Source organism: Dinoponera quadriceps, unplaced genomic scaffold (genome assembly GCF_001313825.1).
Source record: "Dinoponera quadriceps isolate SergipeBrazil2010 unplaced genomic scaffold, ASM131382v1 scaffold533, whole genome shotgun sequence".
Classification (NCBI taxonomy): domain Eukaryota; kingdom Metazoa; phylum Arthropoda; class Insecta; order Hymenoptera; family Formicidae; genus Dinoponera; species Dinoponera quadriceps.
Window position 1 is genome coordinate 2,190 of NW_014554780.1, and position 26,708 is coordinate 28,897.

General features: G+C 48.8%; 1 protein-coding gene across 3 annotated transcripts in view; it reads left to right on the forward strand.

Moving 5' to 3' along the window:
• LOC106741830 overlaps positions 1–25,153 on the forward strand; it is a 25,908-nt gene extending 755 nt beyond the window's left edge. The window contains exons 2-3 of one of the 3 annotated variants that reach the window (XM_014614207.1): positions 2,006–2,249; positions 22,541–25,153. In XM_014614207.1, the coding sequence (XP_014469693.1) occupies positions 22,593–24,296 (1,704 nt within the window). In that variant the 5' untranslated portion in view covers positions 2,006–2,249; positions 22,541–22,592 and the 3' untranslated portion in view covers positions 24,297–25,153. Of the gene's footprint in view, positions 1–2,005; positions 2,250–9,451; positions 9,890–22,540 lie in introns of those variants that run through there. The other 2 variants (XM_014614206.1, XM_014614208.1) reach the window with 2 other exon arrangements.
• The last annotated feature ends 1,555 nt before the right edge of the window (positions 25,154–26,708 follow it).

Consider the following 26,708-nt stretch of genomic DNA (forward strand, 5'->3'; position numbering starts at 1 on the left):
GGGGGGAGGGAGGGTGCAAAGTGCATTCGGGCCTCGCATCGTGCGGATCCGTTGAATAGAGATGGGCCGCTTCGGGGAAACGCGCGAGACGAGGTGCAGTGAAGTCGTTCGGTATATCGCTCCCATAAATATTCCGAGCCTTCGGACCACGGTGAGGCGTGTGAGAGACAAAGAGGGATAGAAGGGAAGAGAGAGAAAGAGAGAGAGGGATATGTCGAGCAAGCGAGGCAGGGCAGGGGAGGGAAAAAAAAAGCAGTAGACGATTTCATATACGGCGGTCGTGGGTGTCGCGGGGCTGGAGGAAGAGAAAGGGACGCAGAGGGAGGAGGGGGGGACCTTGGCTTCCAGGCTATAACTGGAACACGCCCGGCCGATACACGCCCACGACGTTTCCGTGAATTCTGCGAGATATTGAACTCGTTGAAAGATTTCTTTCCTGGAAATCACGAATTCCCCATTTTTCAACGGTCGATGACCACACATGCACGCGCGCGCGAGAGAGAGAGAGGGGGGTGGCGATCGCGCGGCAAAACAACGCGCGCGCGTGATAACGCGCATTTTATACCCGAACTCTCCTCTGCGCTCTATGTCGAGCCTGTTGTTAATCGATCTGCGGAACTCAAGCCGTAATAATCGGCGGACGACTTCGAGTGAAACGACGTTCTTCAATTTTCTTTCTTCACCAGTATCTCTGTCGTTCCTCCCTCCCTTTCTCGCACACATACACACACACGTATACGCACGCGTGCGCTGCGTCCTGGAGATGGCTTTCGGAGAGGTCTTATCGTCTTAAAGGGAGTTCTTAAGAGGTCTAGTCTACAACAGGTGCTTTAAGCGCTAAGTCTTAAGAAATTAACAAATCACAATCGAATTATAGAAGAATAATTGACTGTAATTGGTCAATTTCTTGCGGCTTGGATTCCCATCGTAGGCCCCGCTTTAATGTTCCCCAAGGCACTTTCCACGTTGCCGTGCATCGCTATGTATAGTTAATCTCGACTGTCATAGCAACCTTCGGCGTCGTGACGCGTGAGTCCTAGTCTATAATAGGTGCTTTAAGCCCCAAGTCTTAAGAAATTGACCAATCAAAATCGAATTATAGAAGATTAATCAATTGGTATTGGTCAATTTCTTAAGGCTTAAGGATTAAAACTCGATTGTAGACCTGGCCTAAAACGGGGTCTACAATGAGAATTTAAGTTTTAAGGTTTGAAACTTAAAGTACTTATCGCAGACCGGAATTTAGGGCCTTAGCAGAGGGGTTGATTTGTAATTTTAAAATAATATTTCGTGTCCTTGTATCTTTGTCTAACTTATCATTTTTATTTTTTTTATTGCACACTATTTAATTATCAATCACAAACAGAACGGCTTTTTAACTTGAAACTCCAGACACAAGACAGTCATTGTGTGTCATTTAAGACAAAGACTTCTGATATAAAACATTGTTTTGAACCGATAAGTTAGTCATTATGCGCAGGTCCTTACTTATGATCAAGCGATTTCCACTCGATCAATTTACATCGACTCTCTCTCTCTCTCTCTCTCTCTCTCTCTCTCTCTCTCTCTCCATGCATTGGAGTTTTCCACGCTCGTCGCGTTGCAATTCCGCCTGGGACGGAAAAAAATGTTAAACTTTCTCCGGCGCTTTCACTTCATCCTCGCGATTAGCGGCGGCGAGACCGCGCGTTTTAGTAGTCCGAGAACACAAACATATATATATATTCGCCGCGCTACCGCTCGCTATTTTTAGGCTCTAGTCAATATTTACTCGCTCGATAGTTACGATAGCCCCGCGCGATAGTTTACAATACTATATACTCGCCGAGAGCCGGTAGATCCGCCCACGTGTGCTTCGCCCCTGTAATCCCACGTGGAGGAGGATTGGGGTGGGGAAGGGTGTTGAGGGGAAGAGAGGAAGGGTAGGTAGGCGGGAAGGAAAGAGGGAGCGACCGATCCCGTCTCGCAGCGCCTGAAAATAAATACTTGCTTCACTCTTTCGTAGAAATCCTAATGCATCGAGAGAAAGGCGAGCGGGACTCCATCATCCTACTCTCGTCTCCTGCTCGTTGGCGTTCTCTCGTTGGCGATCCCCAAGCTTCTCCCGTAGATAATAACGGACTCCGGACGCGCGCGTCGAATCACCTTGTATCTCAGATCGACGGAACATCATCTCGGTGGATCCTCAAAGTGGGGAGTATCTTCGTCGAAGATTGACTTCGCATTAAACTGCCCCCCTCGGTATCTCGGTATGTACGATCGCTCGAAGCGACTTTGTCGACGTCTGCGAAGCGAAGTCCTTCGTCGGGATCGTCGGGAAAAAGAATTCCGATTTCTGCTTTTGTCCGTCTTGCTAAGTGGAGTTGTTATCAACACGGGAAATCTCGAAGTCACCCTCGAGTCTTAAAATTTTTCCGAGAACAATCTCCAATCCTACATCCTGACAGTGACATATTAGACCTAAGGGGCCTACACGCGTTTCCTTTCGCTCACCGGCTCCTCCCATGTTTTGTGCAAGACGCTATAATCGCCGTGCTCTCTTATTCTTCTGTTACTCAAAAAAGAAAACAATTGGGTCCATGTGACCAGTACTATTATCAGTCTACAAAGATAAATAAAAATTGGTAATAAAATTGATAATTTATGAAAGATCAAAAAAAGCAAAAAACCACTACAATTGTTTCTTCACAACAACAGGATAATATTTTATATAAATTTGTTGTTTATATGTATATTAAACAACATTCAAGTCAAACACGTATACTAAATCCAAGAGACCTTTTTCTTTAGTGTACCCTTCCGAGAACGATGCATTTCTTATAAGTGCATCGATAATCTTTACCGAAAAAATTCGAAAACCTGGCCGATGCTTTACAAAAGATCTTTAAGTAAACTTTTCCTATTATTCGGTCACAATCGTCTTTCATTCCATTGCTCCTTTGTTATCCATTCATCACAATTTCCCAACAATTTTTCTTTACAATTTCGTCCCTGGTGTATTCAGCTCAAGTTCATCGAAATCTTCCTTCTACGAATCTAACATCTGCTTTGTTAACATCTGCCACGGGGTTTACCTGTGGGACCTGCGTTCCGAATAATCCATGGAAATTAACGCGCGATGGCCGATACGTGGAAATCGTTATTTCCGTACTCTTACCGTGAACGAATCGTGAAATCGACACACAGTGAAATTCGAAAGCGCATGTACCTGCAATTAACTCTCGCTAAATGGTGTCCGAGTGACCCAGGTACCGTCGTCCGTACGATTGCTGGAATCTCTAAAGTCAACAGAAAACATCCGTGCACATGTTTGCGACACGCATCGGTCAGTTCGACCATCGTTATCATCGCTGTCGTCTCGCCGTACTTTTCCAGACCTCACCGTCGAGCGAAGCTCAAGTTCGCATAAGTGCGAGGTAAATTGCGTTTTCACATTATGGAAATGCCACGTGGCGCGCGAAGGGCGAGCAACCGGACAACAGTCTACTGCACAAGAAAGGCGAGGAAAAGAAAGGGGGTGGGGAAAGAGGGACGGAGAAGGGTGGAAAAAAAATTAAGCGGGAGGGAGAGTGAGGTTGCGGCAAATGTGTGCCTTTCTTTTCTTCATTTTTATTTTTGCCTATTTTTTTTCTACGTAGTCTCGGATCCCTTTTTTTCTACTCGTCGGACTTAATAATCCGTTCCGCGAAACGAGTTTCTAAGTAAATTACAAGTCCCGGTTCTGTCCTCTTCTACCCGCGTGCTTCCCCCATATCTTCCACAGGTGGTTCGATCGCATTCGCGAGTGCCGTGCAAAACGAGCCTCTTAACAAAAGAGCCACGTCTCGCTCGGCCGCGCGATATTATTTCAATCGAGCCGTCCGGCTTTATCCGAAAACAGAGACGGGCGATTTCTCTCTCTCTCTCTCTCTCTCTCTTGCAATTTGGAATAGTGCGATGTTCGCGGAAACACGGACGTTTATACACATTAAGTCATAGACAGATATAACACGAAGCGAATGCAGATGAACTGGACATATATTGGAGATAAGTCGGAGAATTCAATAGACGATTAAATAAAATTAAATCGCAAATAACATTTTTTTTTTTTTTTATCGACCGCGTTCGATAAGAGGAAGAGCGATTGGCATATCTATTTAAAGAAATATTTCGCTGTAAAAATTCGGCATATTTGCTGAGATATCGAAGCAAGAAACGATTTTAACGCGTTTGACGCAGATAAGTCGGATTTAATCGCGATCTCTTCTCGCGGCGTTCGAGGTCTTTCGGAAATGAACTCTTCGGTCAGGGTTAACCGTCGTGCATGCGTCGGGAACTCGAGGAGTCGCCAAGTCCCGTGGTGAAACGTGTTCTCTCCCGGTTGAAATGAATTTCGCTGTTGATAGCGGGCGATAACGCGTTCTCTTCGCGCGCACGTTGCATCTCGTGCCTTTCTTTTCTCTCTCTCTCTTTTTTTTTATCGTCGTACCGAACGCGAGTGCATACTCGCAATTAGGGAGAGTATTTATAGAGCAATATTACGATTAGGTACATGGAATTTCTCAGAAATGCTAATGGCCGAGGAACGCTCGTGCGACATAAATCTATACGTTCGGCCTGGGAAACGAAGTCGAGAGAAAAGGACATCGTTCCTCGCGCGCGCATGCGTTCGAGGAAGGCTCTCCGTCCTGTCGGTGAACGTGACAATTGTCACGAATACTGAAAGTTTCGGCCGTTGCGAAGAACAAAGGAACTTCGACGGGCCTTTTTTCGGAAAGCGTGTTCTTACCTTTTGCAACGCGCATTGATTCGACGCTCGTGAATTCGGCGAAAAACAGAATTCTTCCTTCGTCTTCGCTTTCTTTCGAGTTTATCCGCGAAGCGCGTTTCTCCCTCCCCCCTTTCTCTCTCTTTCTCTCCAGGAGTACGACCGGATTTCCTGGAAGCTCTTACGCCCTCTGAACAATGGTGGGCGACCGGTTCCGTTATATTAGGGAGACAATGCGTTCCATTGTGCCCCCACCCCTCCCCCTACATTTAAGTTGCACGAGGGAGACTAATTTCGTGGAAGCTCGTCGGGCTTTGCGGAAATCAACCGTTCCGATGATCGCGCGTAGATCCGAACGTTCGTCATTCCCCCTCCTTCCCTTCTCCTCGTCATCCCTCGCCAAATTCGAGCACAGGGTGTCGTTAGTCTCGCGTCTAGCGTACGTAGCACTCGGCCATCTATATGCGCGGCGGTTCCAAGTGAGCGCCGTTCCGAGCTGATATTTTCGGAAGAAAACAGCGCTTTTATCACGCGCGCGCGCGCGACAGAAATATCACGCGGGCGACCCGACCCACGATTAAAAGGAGACGATCGTCGCACTCCGGAGATGTTCGTCACTGAAAACGACTATCGAGTCTCTCTATTTGTATATGCGTGTGTGCTCGCATATGTGGTTATCGCAGCCAAAAATACACATTTCTACGCGCGGTCTTTGTGTTCGCGACAATACACGATTAAGGTTGCCTCACACGTGGCACCGTCGCGTCTCCGCAAGAACAACGCGCGAAGCTTACGCAGAAAATGAACTATTGAGCCCGCGTGACCTGAATTTCAACGACACATCAGCCGGCGAATTCGGAGTTTATCGGGCGCGAAATGCGCGCGAAAGAGCTCTTCGATGGATTTCTCGAGTCGCAATTGTTCGATGAGTAATTGGCCGGCGGATCGCGAACTGATTTGCGAAACGAGTTTTTCTCCTCCTCTTTTCAACGAAAGTTGAGGTTGCGAACATGACTGTTCGACTGTTGCGACATTTACGCGCGGGGATGAATCGACCGCGAACAGTCGAAGGCAAGGAGCGCCTGTCGACGAAGTTACACGCGCGTGCACGTATCGCGGCAAATTAACCCACTTTCCGATAAGCGGCCGGCCAATTTTCCGTCGCGCAGGCCGGCAATTACTTCTAATTGAGAAACACCTTATACATACATCCGGAGAGTGGGCGCACGCGTGAGCGTTTCGGCCCGCGCCTCCGGTCGGTGGGGGCATAGGACAGAACACATTGTATTTCAGTGCTCGTGAGTCACGACCAGGTGTTCACGATCTCTCCGTGGCCTTATCCTCGCCTCGTGCACGTCATCATCGGGAAGGAACGCTCGACTCGAGCGGAGTCGATCGAGGATACGAGGATACGAGACGCTTGACCTCAAGAAGCGCGCATTCCCTTCTCGGAGAGCACGTAGAAAAATCTTCCGTTTGCCGGAGGAACGCTTAAAGACGCGTTCACACCGAATCGTGCTCATTTTTGAAATTGCTAATCGTATTGATCGAGCTGCGAGACGTCTCTCGACTTGTTCTTTTTTTCTTCGTATTTTTAGAACGATCGAGGATACGAATGTTAATTTATTTGTTTATTTATTTCTTAATCCTAACTAGCCACTTATTTTCGAATCTTTGACTCGCCATATTCCGATCCGTGAGATTGTTCGATTTCGTCTCCTTGTCTCATTTTTATTTTAATTAATATTTTTAAATTTGTTACGTAGGAATTAGAAATATAGGATCGGAATAAGATTTTTTGCAGATTAAACTTGCTAATTTTGCGACAGAATGTTACGTGATCTTCTTATATTCGATCCGTTTATAATGCAGAATTATTCACATATTTTGTAATTAATGCGAGTGCTTCGCCAAGTTCTTTAAAATATTGCCCGATTTTCTATATAGAACTCAGGATGAAATTAATGAAACAATTATCGAAGCGCAACTTTGCGATCTTATTAATATTCCTGCATTAATAATAACGATCGTGCGTCAGGATGTCTCGAAAGGAGTCTTCTTGACTTTTCGCGTTACCGAAGTACAAACAATCGAGTCTCCGACGATCGTTTAGCACGAAATGCTTTTCTTTTCACAATAACGTAGCAACAAGCGTCAGTACTCGACGGTCTTTCCGCAGATCATCTTTCCGCAAAGCGGTGCGCTCGTCGATTCCGCACTCCCCCGATATCTTCCTCGACTCGAAAGCGAAGGCTTAAACAGGCTCGTGGTCTCGTGTTTCCTTCTCGAAGAGAGGAACGTCGTCCGGCTGGGCAACAGTTGAAAGAGGAACGAACGGATAGGCATTCGGCCGGCCGAAAGGAGAAGGGTATAGACAGATGGTAACCGAGATCCTGCGGATGTAGCCCGCGGGCACCTGGACTTGTAAACCCGGAGAAAAAGAAGACGCGGAAACGGGGGATTTCGAGAACGCAAGCTGTTCGCAGTGCCAGGTCGCACCGGTCTTTCGCGAATCGAAAATTCGCGGTAGCACCGTGCCAAGCGCCGGTCGCCGAGAAAATTAATTAAAGTCCCTCCCGTTCCTTCCTTTCCCGGCTCGCCGGCAGAGCAGAAATCGCGGCCGACCGTGATGCGAGCGCAATGCGCTCCAATGAAACTTCAACGTTGCAGGCCGTATCTGATCGCCGCGGAACGAAAAAGTTGCGGAGTGTGAAAACAAGTTGGACAAACTTCGTGCGAAATGTCGTAGCGAAGTCGAGCGAAATTAGTACCGCGAACGAAGGAACGAACGTTCCAGCCGAGAATTAGAGCGAGCAATCTGCTCGGGGAGTTCCGACTTCTGATTTGGGTCAATCAATGTCTCTTCGAAACGTTCGCACGCGAAGCGAATCGCATGTTGATTCCGCCGAGCCGAGTGACGTCACGCGCGGTTGTAACACGGTCAACAAATTTCCGTTCATAAACGCGTTTCTCGCGTGTCACGCGATTGTCAATTATAAAGCAAGCATTCCCCGGAATATAATTTCCTGTCCAACCGGCGGCGATTTTTATCGTCCTCGGCTTTCGCTTCGCGACTCGATTCCGGCTAATGTCGATTTAGAAGAACCGCGATACCTTGAAAGCCTACGTTTCGTCGTGCGGTAATGTCCTTATGCGGAATCCTCTCGATGTGGTGGTAAATATACAGCACGTCACAATCGTGGCACATCGGCTCCCTATTGTAATCGTATATTGTTCATTGCGCGACGCGCACAAGTCGGCGTGACTTCACCGTCTTACGTGATTTTTTCTTTTAGAATTCTAATTACTTCTGCGATCGTGGAATAAAACATTATCTCCGCCGCTCATCCCGGAGCGTCGCGTCTATTATTCGACGAGAGAAATATATAAAGAAAATATATATGGAAAAATTTTATAAAGAAGAAAATGTGCTATGCAATGTAACATTTTTTTTTCTTTCAGTGCTCGCATATAGACTGAGAGAAAAATATGTTTCTTTTTTTCGGGGGCAATAATATCTTTCTTTCTTTTTTTCTTTTTTCATTTTAACCGTAAAAATAGTCGAGAGAACTATTTTCTAATGAGTATTATTATACTGTCAGTGATAATAATACCTTATGTGCATATTTTACTGCTTTTTTATGGTTAAAATAAAAAAGGATATTTCCTCCGAAAATAATTAGAAATTTCCTCTCAGTGTAAAATAAGAGTGAAACGAGCACAGATAAATACATATAGGTAATAACTTTTTTCTTCAGTGTGCTACATTCAAGTAGTATTTATTTAATCCAAGTAAAATAATTATTCCGATTAGTAAATATTCTTAGTAAATGTTTATTTGAATGTAGCACTTTTTTTCTTTCAGCGTGATATTCTTGAGTTGACGTGCATAAATTGTATCAGACTGCTGGTAAAAAAATATTTGTGCGTTAAACAGCCAGCGTCATTATAAACATCTTTATCGGGCAACGTTTAGGGAAAGCTTGTGATTTATCTCTCACAACATATCCTTAAAAATAAACACAGCCAGCGATAATTCAAAGAATCTTAATTCAAGAGTCTCAGGAACACGTATAAAACGTCTACGCTGGTACATGAAATTTACATTACGCGACCGAGGACGCATATTTTGCGAGAACGCGAGTCGCGAAAAGGCGAGCAATCTTATCTTCGTTTTAAACATTACCCTATTTCCAGAATATATTCATTTTCAGCTTCGAGCGTGAATCTACTCTCGAAGCTCCCCGGCATATCTCGTCGACTTATGTAACGAATCAGAACCAGGATTTACGAGCGTGCGACGACATTCCTCGTTGCAGATAACCCCGTCGCACGGATCGTCAAAATTTCTTCTTTTAGACTCGCTAGAATAGAAACGCGATGCGTATAATAGGCACGCACGCGCGCGCACGGCCGCGAAAGCGCACAACATACGCGCGCGTATGTACGTAAACCAGTTAGACGGAATCCACTTTTCCCTGAGGTATAAACCTTTTCGTCTAAAACCCGTTGTATACGCGCGCGCGCGCGCTTCCTTCTCCCTCGCTCCACTCGTGCTTTCGATGATTTCCCTCACCGCCGGCGCCGGCGCGCCCAATCGCACGCGCGTTTGCGAGATCCCCCTGCCGTTCCCGCCTACGAGCGCGCCACCGCGTGAGACGCGCTCGTAATTATAGATTCATTCAGTGCCGCAGCTCCTGTCAGTCGCTCGTCAGCGGTTGTAACGGTCGGTCGTGCGTCATCATTCGCTGCCGCCGTCGAGTTAAAGAGAGAAACGTGCCGATCTGTCGCTTCTGCTTTTCTTTCGTCGTTCATTCTCTCGACGAGTGAACGCGATCGAACGAGCGCAGTAGAGCTGTTCGGTAACGGGATTGAAAGAGAGGGACAAAGAGAGGGCGAGGGAAAGAATCACCGTGCGAATTTGTCAGTATTCCCCGAGGTACTTTACTCTCCGGAAGGTGAACGCCATTCGGCTGATCGGGACGAATTCGTATGACTGTTGTTTCGTGAGAACGATCACCGGGAGTGTGGCAAGCACAGCCGTGTGTCTCTGGACGCGATTTATCCGCACGAAGGAGGGGAAACGTTACCTCGTCGAGGAAGACGCTCCGGGAGAGGCGGCGGGAAGCGAAATATATTTCGGTAAGAGGTTGACAACAAATAAACTTCTGTTTACCACGAGCGCATTTTGACAACGTCGGTAAACAACTTGCGACGATCCCGTTCGACTTGGAAATATGCAATCTTCTCTTTTTTCCTCCTCTCTTAATTTCGACGTTGTGTGTTTTCGGCGACGATGCGTGCATCAAGCCGAAAACGTTTCGAAGATAATAATAATAAGACACACACACATACACGAGTGCGCTCGCCTTAACCGATAATTTATTGCATCCCAATGCGAGTTTGCGAAAATGACAGTTAACGAGAAAAGAGTCAACGCGGCTCGCGAATATAAATCGTTTCGTGGAATGAGAAAATTACCGGGAGACTGCTGTTTGAGAAACGATTGCCACTTAACTTTCGAGAGCGCAGAGATTCGCGAAATCGATACAACCTAACCTGCGCGTCTCCGTATCGTCGGGGCTCTCGATGCGTTATCGCGTCTCGCGGCGAAAAATCGCGGCATTAACGCGCGGTCGGTCTAATTTCGCTATCGTCAAAGCGCCATTATGCAACCGCCACATCCGACGAACGTAGGCGTTTCTCCGAAGGAGAAACGTTCACCTGTCGGTGAAAATAGAGTGACGTAGAGGCGGCGGTGTGTTGGTGGTGGAAGCGCGTCAAATTTTCAGACCGCGTTCCGCGAAACGGACGTCACCGTTACGCGCCGTCGTCGTTATCGTCTACCGCGGCGCGGCGCCGTTGCCAAAAACGTTTTTCCGCGAGCTCGTCGCGCGTGCGAAAAATATGACGAAACGCAGACGCACACATATATCTCTTTCTCTGTATCTCCACCTCGTCGCCGGTACATAGCGGGAATTCTCGGACGTTTATTAACGTGACGCTCCTCGGAAACCGAGGGTAGGTCGTGACGCAAGATCGCTAAATATCGCGTCGTGACACCACTCGGCGATATTCTCGCACTGCAGAATCGACCGGGTCGAATTCTGGTTGCCGGGGATTAAGGTCGCGCTTCCCGACTGCTGCCAGGCGCGCGTCGACGAGTCAAGACCGGCCGGAGACCGTCGAGGGATTATATCTCGATATTTATAAGAGAAATCGTTTTTGCGTGATAGCGTACGCGCGGACGATTAAACGCAACGCGTCGGTGGGGATTCTACGAAGCCCTCTCGCGCACGCCCCCGTCGCCTCCCGCGCGCCGTCCCGTCTCGTCCGTCCTGTCTCTTGTTCCGTTCTCATACGTGCGCGTTTATCTCGGAAAATCTGCATAATGCGGTTAAAAGACCGCTTCGCGGAACTCCTTGTTCACGGTGCGTCCCACGTCTTTCCGCCGTGTTGCTCCCGATAACGAGGCTGGCATACCCGAGGCCACGAGTGCCCCGCGCGCGTCCGAGAGCGTGCTGCGAGCGTGTAATTACCGATAAAGACGAAACTGGCGGAATTGCCGTGCGCTCGGCCGTTCGTTCCTATCCTTTGGCCCACTTGCTCGCTCCTTGGAAAGTATCAGTCCTCTAACGGTGGCTTTTCAACGTACCCAGGAAGTATGGGGTCAGGATCCCACCCAGTGCTCTATTTTCTTCATTTTCCACGTACAATCAATGTACAAAAATGGATAAAAGTAAATAATAACATGAGGCATTTCTTAAGAAGAGACACAGTGCGTGCGCGCTGTAAAATGAACGAAGCCGTTGGGGTTAATCTGACCCAACCTTACCATTAGAGGGTTAAAAAGCCCGTGGCAGAATGTGGAAGCGATATGTTTTCGCCTTTCCGGCCACAGACCGTGGGGATCATTGTTACAAACACGCGTCGAATACCGATAAGCCGGGAGGTCCCGGGGCCGGGCAGACAGGCCGCTCCGCGGAAGCTGAGAACGGAGGAAACGCTATTCTTACGACATCGTGTATTTATCAGCTGCTTGCTCATCGATCGGCCGCGTGCGGCGATGGATTCTCCGAACGAGGGAATTATTTTAAAGACCGTATTTTCGGTGAATTCCGTTTCCGGCAGATAACGAAAATACACTAATTTCCTATACTCGGAATCGATTTGTCGTCCGTGTTATCATCGTGCGTCGAGTGCCTTACGGGGACAGCCGGTTCGCTGGAAAAGAGAGAGAGAGAGTTTCGAATTCGTCGCGCGCGTCTAAACGACGTGACAAAACACGGGCCGTTCTTAAAAAGCCTCCGTCCGGCGACCGTGACGGTCTCGCTCTATTTTGCTCGCTTTTTAGCGTCTTTTTCGAGTCGACGATCCCCTGTTTTCGTCCGTTTTCCTTTTTCTTTTCTCTCTCTTTCTTACGCTCTCTTGCGGCACAGCCGCGATGGTTCGTGCACACGAGAGAGAATGTGTGTGTGCGCGCGCTCGATCGGGCGATGAGAATCGTGGAAGCAGCGCGCGTTTCGCGGCGGCGGCCTGTCGTTAGAGTTCTCGGAAGAGAGGCTCTAACGGTAAGTCGAATGCATTAATTGCGCGCCGCTTTGAGAGCGGATTCTTTGATTAACGGGTGAGGAGGGAGAGGAAAGGGAAACGAGGAAAATCGCACGTCGTCGCCGTTCACGGGTGGCCGCGCGGTTAATCGCCCGTCTTTCGTTTTCGCGGAATTTATCAGCGGACTGATAACGACCGAATCTATATCTGTACGGGCGCTAAACGCCTAGCCTCGAATCATTCTTTCGTCGAATCGACGTTCTATCTTTCAATTTACGCGGAAGCACGAGCTTCCCCGCGCGCTCGCTCGTCGACTGTGCAACTCGGCGCGCCTTACTACTCGTTTCTCTCCCGGTCCTGAATGGAACGACACACATCGGGAGATTTTTTTTTATATATCCGCATCTTCACGACGACGACGGCATCGCGTTAAACCTTTCTCGCGCGCTGCGCTCGCTCGTTATTATTATCCGTACGAAATCGCATAGACATTCCAGGAAAAGGTTCTCCGCTCTCTCGCTCGTGTCTCCTCTCTCGCGGCTTCCCTCTTTCTTTCTCGTCCGCGTACCCGTTCGCTCTTCCTCTCACTCGCTCCTGGAAAATGAAACGGCGCGGATTCCCTGAAATCTCCCACTTGCGCTTCCAGTCTCTCCGTCTCTCTCTCTCTCTCTCACGAGTTCGCTCGCTCACTCACGAGCTCGCTCACATGTTTCTTTCTTTCTCTCTCTTTACATTCCTACAACTTGAGAGAGAGAGACCCGGCGAGAAAGAGAGAGCGAGGGGGCGAGCAAAGTCCCTCCACAACGTTTCTCTCGATAATCGTTGCCAAGAAGTCAGATGCAGGTAGTAGTAGGTCGAGCTCTTTTTAAGGGGACTAAGGGGAGGGGGGGAGGCGTTCTCCACGTCCAGAGATTGCTCCAGGAATCGCACTTCCGAACCGATTTTCGTCGATCTTCTTCCCCCCTCCCTTTCTTCCTCCCCTTCCCACTTCTTCGTCCTCTCGCCGGCTCTTCGATTCCGCCGAGAGAGTCCTTGGGATGACTGGTCGGATCGATCGACCGAGGCTTGCGCCAAATCAATCTTACGACTCCGGACTATGATTTATCGACGCGCCGCCGCGAGATCTCGTGCTTCGGGTGAGGCGCATTTATTACATGTTTTCTCTCTCTCTTTGCCCCCTTTGCACGCTGCTCCTCTCGCCGCAGCTCCGGCAACTCCTCCTCGAGCCACTTCTTCACCGGCTTTCACGAGCCTCCTAAGAACCAATGAATATTTATTGCTCCAACGAGTTTTCGGAACCACTGACACTTCCATTTTGGAAGTAAGAGCCGGGCTGCGGAATCGCTCGTCACGAATCACGGCACGGGTCTTTGACAGCAGGAGTTATATTTAAAATGCGAGCTCGCGACTTATCTCTTACGCACGAACCCGCTTCGGCCGTCGAATCTCGATCGTCGTGTGATATCATCGAATTAATTGCGCGAATGGAATTCGATACGGAACGAAACGCGGCGTATGCGAAACGTAGGTGGGAGTAGCAACACGTGTAGCTGTCATTAGCGATCGAGGCCGACACGATTTTCGAGAGTCCGGCTTATCGATTTTCGTAGAAGACAATCACAAAAGGCATCTTACGTACTATTGATCGGATGACTCATCGTTATGAGAGATCGTGAGAACGCCGCGAACATTAACAGGATTCATAAGTGTTTCTTCCTTCCACGCACACACACATATACACGCACGCACGCAACTGTCATCGATATCATCATCCATATCGGCGGATCTGCCTTATCAACTTTCTCAGCGGGAAATCTACGATCGGGCGCGAAGCTTTTGAATTTTAATGCTAATTGACTCGGCGAACGAAGCGGTCGTGGAGTTAAGTGCGACGGGCAAAAAAGTGCAATTTGCGTGAATTGCTAACGGAAAAGATAAAGATTCCGCGAAGCTATCTCGTTCGCCGCACGGAAATATTCGAGCCCTGAGCGTTTATAACATTCGGAAGTTATCTAACCAATCGAGGAGATCTATTTTTGTGGCGCACGAGAGAAGTAACGAGCTTCCGGACGAGCATCGCCGCACCCGACCGAGATATCGATTATGTATTTCGGTATCTGCCGCGGTGATCGCACGACGACGGTACGGGGCGGACGGATGGACGGCCGGAAATTTGGAGTTGCCCAGAAACGCGCAATGCGCCGATAACAGGGCGCATATCGATAAGCGGCACACGGGAGTCCTCAAGACTTTCCAGCTGGCACGTTTATCGGAGCCTTCGAGGGAAAAGAAATATCAACCGGGCGAAATATCAGCCGGACGTCATTAACATATTTCACGCCGAGTGACTTCATTTCCCATTTGACACATCTTAACGATCGTTCTCGGGCGCGACGTTTCCACGCTTCAACGCACGAAACGGGTCAGATTTAACGTCAGGTGCCGTGCGATAATCGCGAAGTCACGGAACGGCCCGTAAAAGGATTTCAGCTCTATCGCTCGAACAAATCTAAAAATACACCCAAGCTCGTGCTCGGTACGCGTCTCGAAAAGAATCGCCCGAGTTCCCGAGGCGCTGTACCCGTCCGTATCTTTATGCGCTCATTTTTCTTTATCTCTTTATTTCGTAATTTATAACTCGTTCGTCGTTATCGTTGTACTATTTCGTCGACATATTGACGTTGTTACGCGTCCCTCTCCCGCATTTCGTAACTTTCGTGCTAGCTCACGCGTGAGATTAAATCACCGTTTCCAGTTATCGCGGCGGCGGCAAATATTTGCCACGTCGAAAGTTGTATAATCCTTTGCGCGATGTATCTTGATGATCTTTTACGAAAGATTTACGCACGTTCCGCGTATCCGAGATCTTTCTCTTTCTTTCTCTCTCTTTCATTCTCACTCGTGCTTGTCGCACGCGCATCACTCTCTACATTTTCGCAAGACGTCGCTTTATTTAGAAACGTCGCTGATTTATCGTGACTCTCTTGCCTCCTGTTGGGTTTTCGTACACGGGATTGGGCTCTCGTACACGGGGAAAGGGATTTTTTTTATTTATTGGGTCTGAACAAAGTCAATCGTTAAAATGGTCTAGCGAACTAATGTTTCAATCGATAAATATAATTGAATTTTCAAATAATTTTGTTATTTGTTACAAAACAAAGTAAAAATGTTAAATATAAGCGTTAAATATAAAGTCGCCGATTTTTTCTGAAACTCGTGTTTTATATATTTTGATGTGTACATTCTCAATCTGGTTAAGGAAATTGTCCCCCCTCCCCTCCTCCCTTTTTCGTCTACTTTATTAACGAAAGCGATCAATATTGAATTCTAAAGCATGGCACTTGGTTTTATAGACAATAAGACAACGAATCTACATGTTGAAATGCATGAAATGAATATGAGTTTCATAAAGACTGGTGAGGTCGTCTTTGTATTTGACATTTATAAAAAAAAAAAGATCATTTCAAACAATAAATTAATTCGGAGAAGCAAAACGTACGAAGCCCAATTCTCCCTTTCAAGTAACATCGTTTAATCCATCGAATCGAGCCGAATTCGTTTAATCAACGAAACGAAATGAAGTTTCGCGCGGGATTGTTGTTTCAGCACAACAAATCCGAGTCCGGAATAACAAGTCTAAAGATATCTTTTCTCTGTATAACGAGAATGCGCCGACCGACCGGCTGTTTCTCACGCTCTCGCGTACACGACGTTAAATTACGTTAGACGAATGTGGAGTAACAAGCGCCCGAGTAACTTCCGCTCGATGCTCCTTACGTACTTTCTCTTTTGCCGCGTATCACATTGTCGAATGCCGATCTCGGCTTGATTATTGCGTCAGCGACATTAACATCGATATCGACTCGATGCGACCTATCGACATGACGCGCAGTTTGCGACGATACATATAGCGGCGACCATATATATAATATACAATAATAGCCGATGTGACGGTCGTTCGTCGGAAAATGTATGGACAATAGTAAGTAAGCGTCTCGCCGTGTTACCGTGCATGCGACGAGCGCGTCAAAGCGTTCTTAAGAAACGATTGCATGCGTACGTACACTCGTGTCCGAAGATAGCCGGGGGTTTTATGCATACGGCGATATTTTATGCATACGACAATTGTCGTGGCGTATTAGTACCTACGAGACAAGAAGAGGCGTGCATAAAAAAGGCGACTCAAGCCCCGACGAATGAATATTCGTCGTTCGTACACAGCTGTCGGTCATACAACGATGACACGCGCATACACACCGTACATATACGCGACATGTACGTACGCGTCGTGATCCTTCACCTCTTTGCATGGTTACGTGAAGTATGGCTACTTTTTTTCTACAACAAAAAATAAGCTTGCTTTTCTTGTAGCTGAACTAGTGCTCTTTGAAACCCCATCTCTCTTCCCTTCAACGCTTGTTTCACGTTGTAACGGTAATATAAAAATTATGCTTTCCTATTTATGAACATGAAATTGTTTAAGTTACCATTACAATACCATCGGTTTAATTATTAACTATGAATGGAAAAGTCGAATTTTTGGCATTATCATCAGATTAAGTTTGAGCCACGAGTTAACGAGAAAATGAAAAACCGAATTTCAGCCTTATAAGTGCACAAGTTGCGAGGAATAAAATGTCAGTCTTTCTAGTTCTCTGTTCTTTTACTATGGATTGAAGCGCGTTAATGCTTCTTTTCATGTGTTGAAATTTAATTCCCCGTCTGTAATTTCCTTGATTTAATTCCTGGTTCCTCGTTCCTTTCATTGTGCGCCCTAATAACTCGCTCGCACCAGCGAAGAATCCGCCGGGAATCTCGATGCGCGTTCACACCGTCGAATGAAAACTCGCGTGGCGGCGCGCCGTCACTTCGGCGGACGAGAATAGCCGAAAGAAGAAAACGACGGAACGCCGTTTGCGCGAGGACGCGCGCTCGCCACGGAGGAGGAATCCGATAGAAAGAGATCCGCCGTCGTCGTCGTGGCTCGCGGGAGGCTCTCGGCCTTCTGGCATTGCGACACTCGGCCGCTCGAGGGCCGCCGAGTCCACGATTCGTGGAAGCGCGCCTTCGAGCGACTCCGCGAATACTTCGAAATCAGTGACACACGGAGTTCACGTACGAGAGAGAGAGGCGAGCTACGACGACCGCGCGAGTGTACCCACCGCTGGTGCACCGTATCGTGAGTCCAACTGACGACAACGAGGAGTCGGCGACAGGAGCGTAGCAGTGACGGGCACGTAATTTTCCCGGGACTGTTGGCGAACGCGAGAGAGAAAGAGAGATACGCGTGACGATAATTCGAAGAAACGTCGAAAAGCGAGAAGATAATAAGAAAAGAGGTTTTCGTAATAAGGGTGAAAGCGGGGTTGCATCGGCGACCACAGATGGTCACCTAGAGTAGCACATACACAGGTATATATACATATGAAACACACGCACGTATATCACGGTGCAATTTAGTCTGTCTTCCCCTCACGTCGCAAACGGACGACAGCTGCATGCGCGCGAGTCTTTGGGCCCTCCTCGCCGGTATTCCCGGAAAGCCACCGTGCCGTTGCATAAAGACGGCGTAATTATTTCTATATAATTCGCTCAGGATACCGAAGTGGCCCCCGCGTAAAGGGAAAAGGGACAAAAAGTTCGCCACCGTGAGATTCCTGGTAGGACGTCGTTAAGCGCGCGCCGCGCGGGCGAGTGGAACGAACGAACGAACACCGTGCCCTCGAGCGTCTTTTACGCGCTCGAGAGAGGCCGACGTCGGATATAATGAGAAAGAGGAGTGGAGACTTCTAAATTCTTATTTCCATCTTCCAACTTTGACATCGAAGAGAGAGTTGGGGGCAGAGACAAGTGGACTTCGAAATTCTCATTTCTACCTCTCAACTTTGATGCGAAAGAGAGGATCAGAGATGGAGGGAAAGTAGACTTCTAAATTCTTATTTCACTTCTTTCACACCGAAGAGAGAATTAGAAACAGAGGGAGAACGGGAGAAAAGTTCGGTTGAATTGAGAATGAACGGGAATTAAACGCGTTCTGGTCAGGAAGGAAGCAGAATTTCCGACCTCGCGAATCGAAAATTCAGTTCTCAATCTTCGCAAGGAAAGGCGGGGTCACGAATGGCCCAAATATATGAATATGCATTCTGTCTGATTGAAAGAAAGAAAGGGCATACAAACAATAAGCAAGCATTAAACTCTCATAGCAGACGTCACTTTAGTCGCGATATCCAATAGATACACGTTCATCCTATTGCCGTTGCTGTACAGCCTCAAGGTTCAACACGTCTTTATCAACGTTTTCTCTTTGTTCTCTTTGTTCTTCGCTGTTTTTTTTTTTTTTTATGTACTTTAATGTCTGGTCTACCAGCCAAATGGTAATGAAGGAAGAATTGTTTCACGGAGCGGAGGGAAATAATGGGAAAATTGATGCATCTGTGAGATATATTGCGACTAACGGAGGGCTGTTGTCGCGTTACAATTCGACCACTTTTTTTGTCACCGCGAAGGAAATTTCTAAATTCTCATTTACTATTTCTCGACTCTCGTGACCTCGATTAAGCGTGGCGGCGGGCCACGATCGGTTCATTCGATCTCTCCATCTCGGCCACGGGACGACATACAAATTGCGCTGCGTGATCCGAATGTTCGAACACGCGCGGTATCGCCTTTATTCCACGCTCGGCTTAACCGCGGCACGCACACACACTCCGTATGCATGACGTATATATATGTATGTAGGTCAAACCATAATGGAATTCCGCGTATTAATAACGCATTGTATCGCATACTTCGAGAGAGAGGGAGGAAGAGAAAAAAAAAGGGAGAGAGAGAGAGAGAGAGAGAGAGACACGCTTGGTCGCCGATACGGATAAAATAAACGCGCCTCGGCGGTTCGTCGTTGTTGCGTGCGCTTCGCGGGGACGTACGCGTTTCGCGGAGGAACTGGGTCAGATTAAAATGGAATTCAGGCTAATAACGCGAGTGCGAATCGCGCGCTCAGAATCAGTCAATAAAGCCGCCCGCGAGACGGCCACGAATCTCTCTCTCTCTCGCACGCGCGCCGTTTTCAATGAAGGTCGACACCTCTCCCCCCTTCTCCTCCCGTGCGTCAGTAGTCAACGCATCAATCAACCGCGATGAAATTCACGTGCGTCCACGAATATATATCAATGTCGCTCGCTCGCAACGCACCGTATGACCGACTACGTCGGTAGATACGATATGTTTCTCGTTATTCCGAGAATTGTGTACTGTGGCGCGCGCGCTCTCGCTCGCTTGTGTCGCGCGATATACATACACACGTATTACCACGAATGCAGCCCGCGTCCCGCGCCACCCCCCCCCCCCNCCCAGCGCTCGTGCAATCGCGAGAATCGCGTGGCGAAATCCCGTCGCGCGTTTCCGCCTCTCTAGCTCTCGCACGTGCGAACGGGCGAGCGAGCGAGCAGACGCACAATGCGAAATTCGTGCGCGAGATATCTCTTCTCACATATTTCAGCGCTCCCGCAAGGGAGGGAGGGAGGGAGGGGGAGGCCCGTTCCATTTCTCGCTGCGCGCGCGCGCGCTAAGTACGCGACGTGCGCGCACACCGGCATAGATACCGCGCGCGCAATTATCATCCGGCGAGTGACGAGTACGAGGAAAACGCGCCGCTGCGGCTTATCGTCCTTTAAAGTTCCCGGTAGAGATCGATAATTGCGCGACTACGAGACTATTATCGGCTGATTTATCTGACGCCCCCTCCCCGATAACTCTCACTATTTTGAGAGAAACGCTTGTTTCATTGAGCGCGTATTCCGATCTCGGAAGGATCTCGCGTAACGCTTCCGCTTAATTGCCCGTATAGGATGTCGGGCGAGTAAAGCGAGCCTTTCTTGAAAATATGTGATTGAGAGAGAGAGGGAGAGGGAGAAAGAGAGAGAGAAGTGGCGACGGATTTCTAAGATCGCCACTGTACCCGCCCGAGTATTCAGTATCACCGCGACAATGTCGCTTTCTGTCAAATTTCTTTCATTCCGCCCGAGTCGGAAACGCATCGACTTCTTGAAATTAGTTTTTTGAAAGGTGCGCCGGCCCTGACCGGTGGCATTATACTTATTTCACGGAAACGCCCCCCCCCCCTCTTTCCCCTCCCTCTCTCTCGCTGTCTCTCACCCGGTCTCTCTTTTTTTAAGGAACGAAACGACAGACTGTCATATTTTTCAGAAGCGGACTGACACGCGCGCCGCTTCGGATTTTATGGCTTCCCGGTATCGTTTGTCGTTATTTATTGTTCGTGTTGTGTACGTACCTCGGGTGGCTTTAATAGGAACCTTCGGTATCTCGCTATGTATGCTCTTTTAATTTGTGAGCGCGCGCGTGTGCTCGTTCTTCTGCGAGATGTTTGATAGCGTCGTATAATCGCTCGTCTGTAATTATCTTTTATTTCAAAGGAAGCTTCATTAATGCGAACTCGAGAGAGAGAGACTCCCTAACGTCGCGCGTGAAATACCCACGCTTGCAGTTCCGATATAACGATTGATTGGGCGACGTGGATTTCACAGATAGATGCACGGAGAAAATAAGTTCGTTAGTGTAACTGTATTCTCTGTTGCCTGGGCAACCCGGTGAAAAATCGGTAGTAGAAATAGATTCCTGTTGGAAGTTTCCATTCAATCACTTTCAGCTGTCCCAATCGAGTTCTGATGCGGTCAGATGTTCAGATGAATGTTCTCAATCGGCAGGAATTTTCTCAGAAAGAAAAAAGACAGACTACAACTTGCGAGTAAACATTTAACATTTCCGAATAAACATTTGCCAAGGAATATTAGAGAATGATCATTTTACTGCAATTCAGTAAATATTACTTCAGTGTAGCATACCGAAAGAGAAAACGTGCTAACATGTTTGTACATTCAAGCGTGTTAGATATTTGCGCTTTGAGGAGTATTGGAATGATTGTTTTATTTGGATTTAATTAAATATTCAAAATTTACTATAAAGACTTGCAAAGAGCTCTGCGCTAGAAATAAGTGCGCAAGTAATGATTCAAGATCTTCCAACTTGTGGAGTTTACAGATTTACTGTAATTGAGTGAATATTACTTGAATACAGCACACCGAAGGAAAATATACAATACTCCTTAGCACGCATGTTTACTTGAATGTAGCACCTTTTTCTTTCAACGTAGAGACTGAGACTCCATTTCCGTGCGGAGAAACATATTTCTTTCGCGCCGATTAAGTGGAAGAGGAGGGATGTGGAAATCAGCTGTAGGAATTCCGAGCCAAACGGAAATAACCGTGAGTGAGACCTGTTGGGCTCGGAGGGAGGGAATTTCCGTCGCACACTCGACCTATCGCCGAGCGAAAGGTCTAATGAATTGCTAATCTCCTCTGGGAAAGCGTTCGTTAAGCGCTGCAAAGTCTACCGATCGAAATCCTCGCGTCGTTGAGCGCTGCTCGTGTTTGCGTGTCGATTACTTCCCGGTATCGCCCGCGCGCGATAATCGGTCCGCGGGAATACAATTAATCGTTAGACGCCACGTCGTTATCGAGAAAGAAGCGATACGACTTCCAGGTTCTGCGTACGACGGAGAAGCGAATTGTTGACTCGGCCGCTCGCTCGAGTGCGAGAGCTAATCCCGCGTTTCATCACGCTTCACCACGCACGATGCGATTTCCTATTATGTACCCAATGGCTTTTCGAACGCTTTGAATGTTTTTTTTTCTCTCTCTCGATACAGTTCGGGACGTCAGCGATAAGAAGACTTTTTAAAAATATTTCTTCTCTCATTGGACCACCAGTTGCATTTCCAATTGCATCGAGAGACAAGTGTTGAAATGGATTAGAAACTCAGTGCACAGTCGACAGATTAAAGAGACTGTAAAAGTATTTTCAAGGAGAAGGGCACTCATAAATTTAGTATGACAGCCTCCTTAAAAGTTGCGACGCTTTCCTGAAAAGTCTCGCAACGTATCTCGCGCAGCAAAATATATCTCCCGAGAATCACTAACAAAAACAAAACGATTTTCCCGGCTGGAAGCTCGTCGAGAAAAAAAAGTGTTGCAGCTCTTTAATCCGCCGACTGTGTGTACACAAACACGGCACACGCACACAGGTGCGAGGCGACGGCCGCTATTTTTACATCGGAAGCGTCGCGCGCGCTAATTAATTCAATAACGCCGGGTTCTCGCCAATTGACACCCAGCCGCGAGAGACACCCAGTCGATCGCCAATTAACCGGCCGCTCCGTTCTTCCAGAGAGGCGTGTTATGCCGATTGTTGGGCTCCGGACGCGCGAGACCCCACGACGATGCTGACGGTGATGTGCCCGAACTGCCGGCACCGTTTCCGGGCAGCTCGATGTTGCGAGCCCGGCGGAGGAGGAACCACCAGCAGCCGGAGGGAGGAGGAGACGAGGGGGGCCGTTGACTTCCCCGTGACGACGACGACCGGCGCGGGCACGACGTCCTGCTACGTCGGCGGCCTCCTGGTGCCGCACGGCTACACCAGCGGCGACGGTACCTTCATAAACGCGCCGACGATCGTCCACGGGCCCGCCGTCTTTCAGTCGGGCCACTGCGCCCCCACCGTCGGGATCGTCAAGCCCAACACCTCGATGGCCGAGCACGACTCCGCGCCGCTGCTATCCGGTGCGATTCCTCGCGCCGCTCAGACGAGGCAGGCGACCTCCCCGCCGAACGACCCGCCGCCTTCCCCCGTCATCATGACGAACTATGGGATGGCGGCGCCCGCGGAGCAGCACGTCGCGACCAAGTGCGAGCTCACCGACAGCACCGTGACCATCTCCGCAGCCGGCATACAGTCCGGCGGCTACCTGATCCAGAGCACGGAGACCGGGATCTTGGTGCAGGCCCCGGAAGCGAGCATCGAGATCCGGCCGAACGGCAACCGTGCGCTGGACAGATCGTCCACCGGGTACAACACAGAGACTAACGATGTTCACCGGGCGCTCGTCGCGCCGCCGAGTGGCTGCTCGGAGTTGCCCGGCTGCAGGAGGAGCTCGCTGTCCAGGGTAACGGCGGAGAGCAACGAGACGATGGAGCCGTCGAGGCAGCGGAGGATACCGTGCTCGATAAGGACGAACGGTTGCTGCTGTTGCGGGACCGACGGCGGCCGGATCCAGAATCTCTGTCACGGTCGGTCGCGGTGCGACGCCTCGGCTCTCGAGGACGATCACGACTCCCTGCTGGTGGAGCCGGTGGGCGGCGGTAGTGTGCAGATCCAGGTGAACGCCACGTTGCAATTGCCCGCGAGCCTCGGCCAGTGCAAGGTGAACATCACGGCGACGACGGCGGCGTTGCCGGCGTCGACGAGCCGCGTGATCGCGACGGAGACGCGTGTGCGCAACAACTTCAACGGCGGCGGCATCGTGCAACCGGACGAGATCGTCAACAACGAGCGCAGCGACGGCACGCCGACCACGCCGGTGTCCTGGCTGATGCCGTACCCGTGGAGCCTGGACACGTACTTGCTGGACAAGGATATCAACCGCCTGTGCGAGGTGAAAAGGCTGCTGCAGATCGGTGGCTGGTACCACGAGGGCATCAGTTGGCAGCAGAGCGAGAACCTGCTGAAAAACGCGCCCGTCGGCCGCTGGCTGATGCGCGACAGCTCGGACAGCAGGTACACCTTCGCCGTGTCGGTGCAGACCAACCGGGGCCCCACGTCGGTCCGGGTGCATTACTTCCTCGAGCGGTTCCGACTCGACGCTGAGCCGCGGCTGGTACTGGCGATGCCGCTCTTCGACTGTCCCATCAGGATGCTGGAGCACTACGTCGAGTACTCGAAAAAGATGGACGAGCACCGGCGGGAGGTCTGGGTGGACTACAGCGGCCAGCTCTACAGCCAGATCTACCTGACGAAGCCGTTGGTCAAGGAGGTCAGGTCGCTCTCGCATCTCGCCCGACTCGCCGTGCACCGGAACAAGCTGCCTACCGACAACCTGCCTCTCTCAATCAGGAACTATCTCGCGGAGTATCCGTATACGCTTTGAGCGAGCGCGCGGCTCGTCCCCCTCGCGCGCGACATACGCGTCTATCTTCCAATAAATCTATACATACATATGTTAAGCGGAGATTTTATTTTTCTATGATACGGCGCGCGCGAAGCTCTCCGATCGGCTACGTCTCTCTCTCTCTCTCTCTTTCACTCACACGCACACACACACACATGCACACAAAGCTTACGCCGATGATGCACACTACGCAAATACGGGAAAAGAATGCACGGAGGGAGGATTCTTTTCCTCACGGTCAAAATTATAATAGAGAGAATATTACTTCGTTAAAGCTCGGCTGTGTGTACACAAGATATTTTCCTTTCGCGTAAATTCTCGTGTGTAATATGTAAATCGAAAGGTCGTAGCACGACGACTGGTGCAATCTTTTCGAAGTCTAACGGTGGTGGAGGTCGCGTCGGGCCACACAGAGGAGGACTCTACGTGTTTCGGTGCATTGAAAAAGAAAAAAACGAACAAACGCGTCGTTGCAGGCAACTAAGACGAATTAGTGAGAACGAGAGGCGCACGTTGTTGATTTGTTTTCAACGATCGTCGGTCGATCCGTCGGAGGTGATATCCCACGTGAAACAACGAGCATAATAAATTCCGACAGCGAATTCGATCGCTCATATTACTCCGGATTAGTGCATGCTGAGGGCTGTTATATATGAAGTAGTTGTTTAAATGAAAAGACATATAAACATTTTGAACGACTAAACTGTAGTTTAAAAAACCATTTCTTTCTTTTCCACTTTCCGCGGAAGGAAGCTTAAAAAAATCCGTGGAAAAAAAATGAATTTTTTAATTTTTTTTTCGCGGAAGCCAAAAAATTAATTTTTTTTTTTTCAAGTTTCGAGTTAAAAATATATTTTTTTATTTTTCACTAATCTTTTTTATCTTTACAACTATAAATTAAATATTTAATAATGATATTGTCACGTTATTTAATGGAACATCGTCAAAGGTTTATGTTACGCTATTGTATTTGGATACTTCATGTGCAGCGGCCTTTTAATATGTACTGACTCGGTGTTTACGAATGATCGGATTCGTTGTGTGGCGCACGAAAGAACGGGATAGATCCTCGGAGCGTCGCGGCGACGAGAGCGGGAAGAAAGAAAGCACACGCCGCTCGCGCGAGTCTCGTGCGCGATTAGTCGGCGCGCACGCCCCCCGGTGCAGCATAATATTAGATTATGTACGCGATATACACACGCATATACACATATTTACGCATACGTCGGATTCTCTCATCAAACGTTTCGCAATGAAGAATGAGAAGGAAATGAAGCTACTTGCGTATGTTTAATAAGGGGACAGGAGAGCGAGGGCGCGATTTATCTCGCGGATCGCGCTGCTCGCGCGTCAGAGAAGTGTCCCGTTGCCAAGATCGTCGATTGGTCCGCGCGAAACGGTTTATTCTACGCCGGGATACGGAAGGGTACCATTTACATACCCTGATGAACGTGATCTCGCCAGCTATACACTCGATAGAATCCACGAATAGCACCGGGCTATTTGGACAACGATCCCGAGATCGGAGTAATGCGAGAGGAGGGAGGGGGGAGAGGGGATGGCCATTAAAGATATCCGACGTGCTACACGCTCTGACGTTCGAAGAGTTGCAACGATCATATTTATTTGTGAGGGAAGGAAATTAATTCTTCTCTCTCTCTCTCTCTCTTCTCTCTCTCTGTTGACTCATTAATCGATAATTTATCGAAGTATCGCCACTGATAGTCACGCTTCGTTGTACATAATCTCACAATAGTCGCGATAGCACGCATGGGAAATGTAATGTTAAGTTTAATATATCGAACGCGAGTAACCATCGAGCTCTCATGTGAGCGCGGACGAGTGTCATCACTTCGCGGCGGAAGAAGAGGAGGAAAGAAATTCGCGAGTCCTTCTCTTCCGAGTGACGCGTGTGACTGACACACACACACACACACGCGCGCGCGCGTGGTGTATATATATCTCGGTTCGACGCGTATCGAAGATCAATCGTTTTTCTTTTCGCGTCCGTCGATTTCCGTTAGAACATTTCTACGATAAAGGAAGATCTCGTCACGGCGTTTCTCTTATATCATATCGACGAGCTTGCGAGCGTCGCGCGCATTCAATGCGGTTTAATCGTTGGACAACTTGATGTTTGTGTTACGTCCGTCATTGGTCTGATCTTTCTTCGATCGCCACACGAGAGATCTCTCGTTTACCACTTCCTACCCCGTTGACGTTCGGGGACGAGTCGCAGGCGAATGTCGCGCGTGCGCGCACTGTATATCCGCCACTGTATTTTAAACAAGATCCCGGAAAGCGAGATGCTCTGTGGTGCGTCTTTCTCTTTCTGAGATCTTTTTAATCTCCGCGAGCCAACCGCTCCATTACGTTTTACCCTTGAACGAT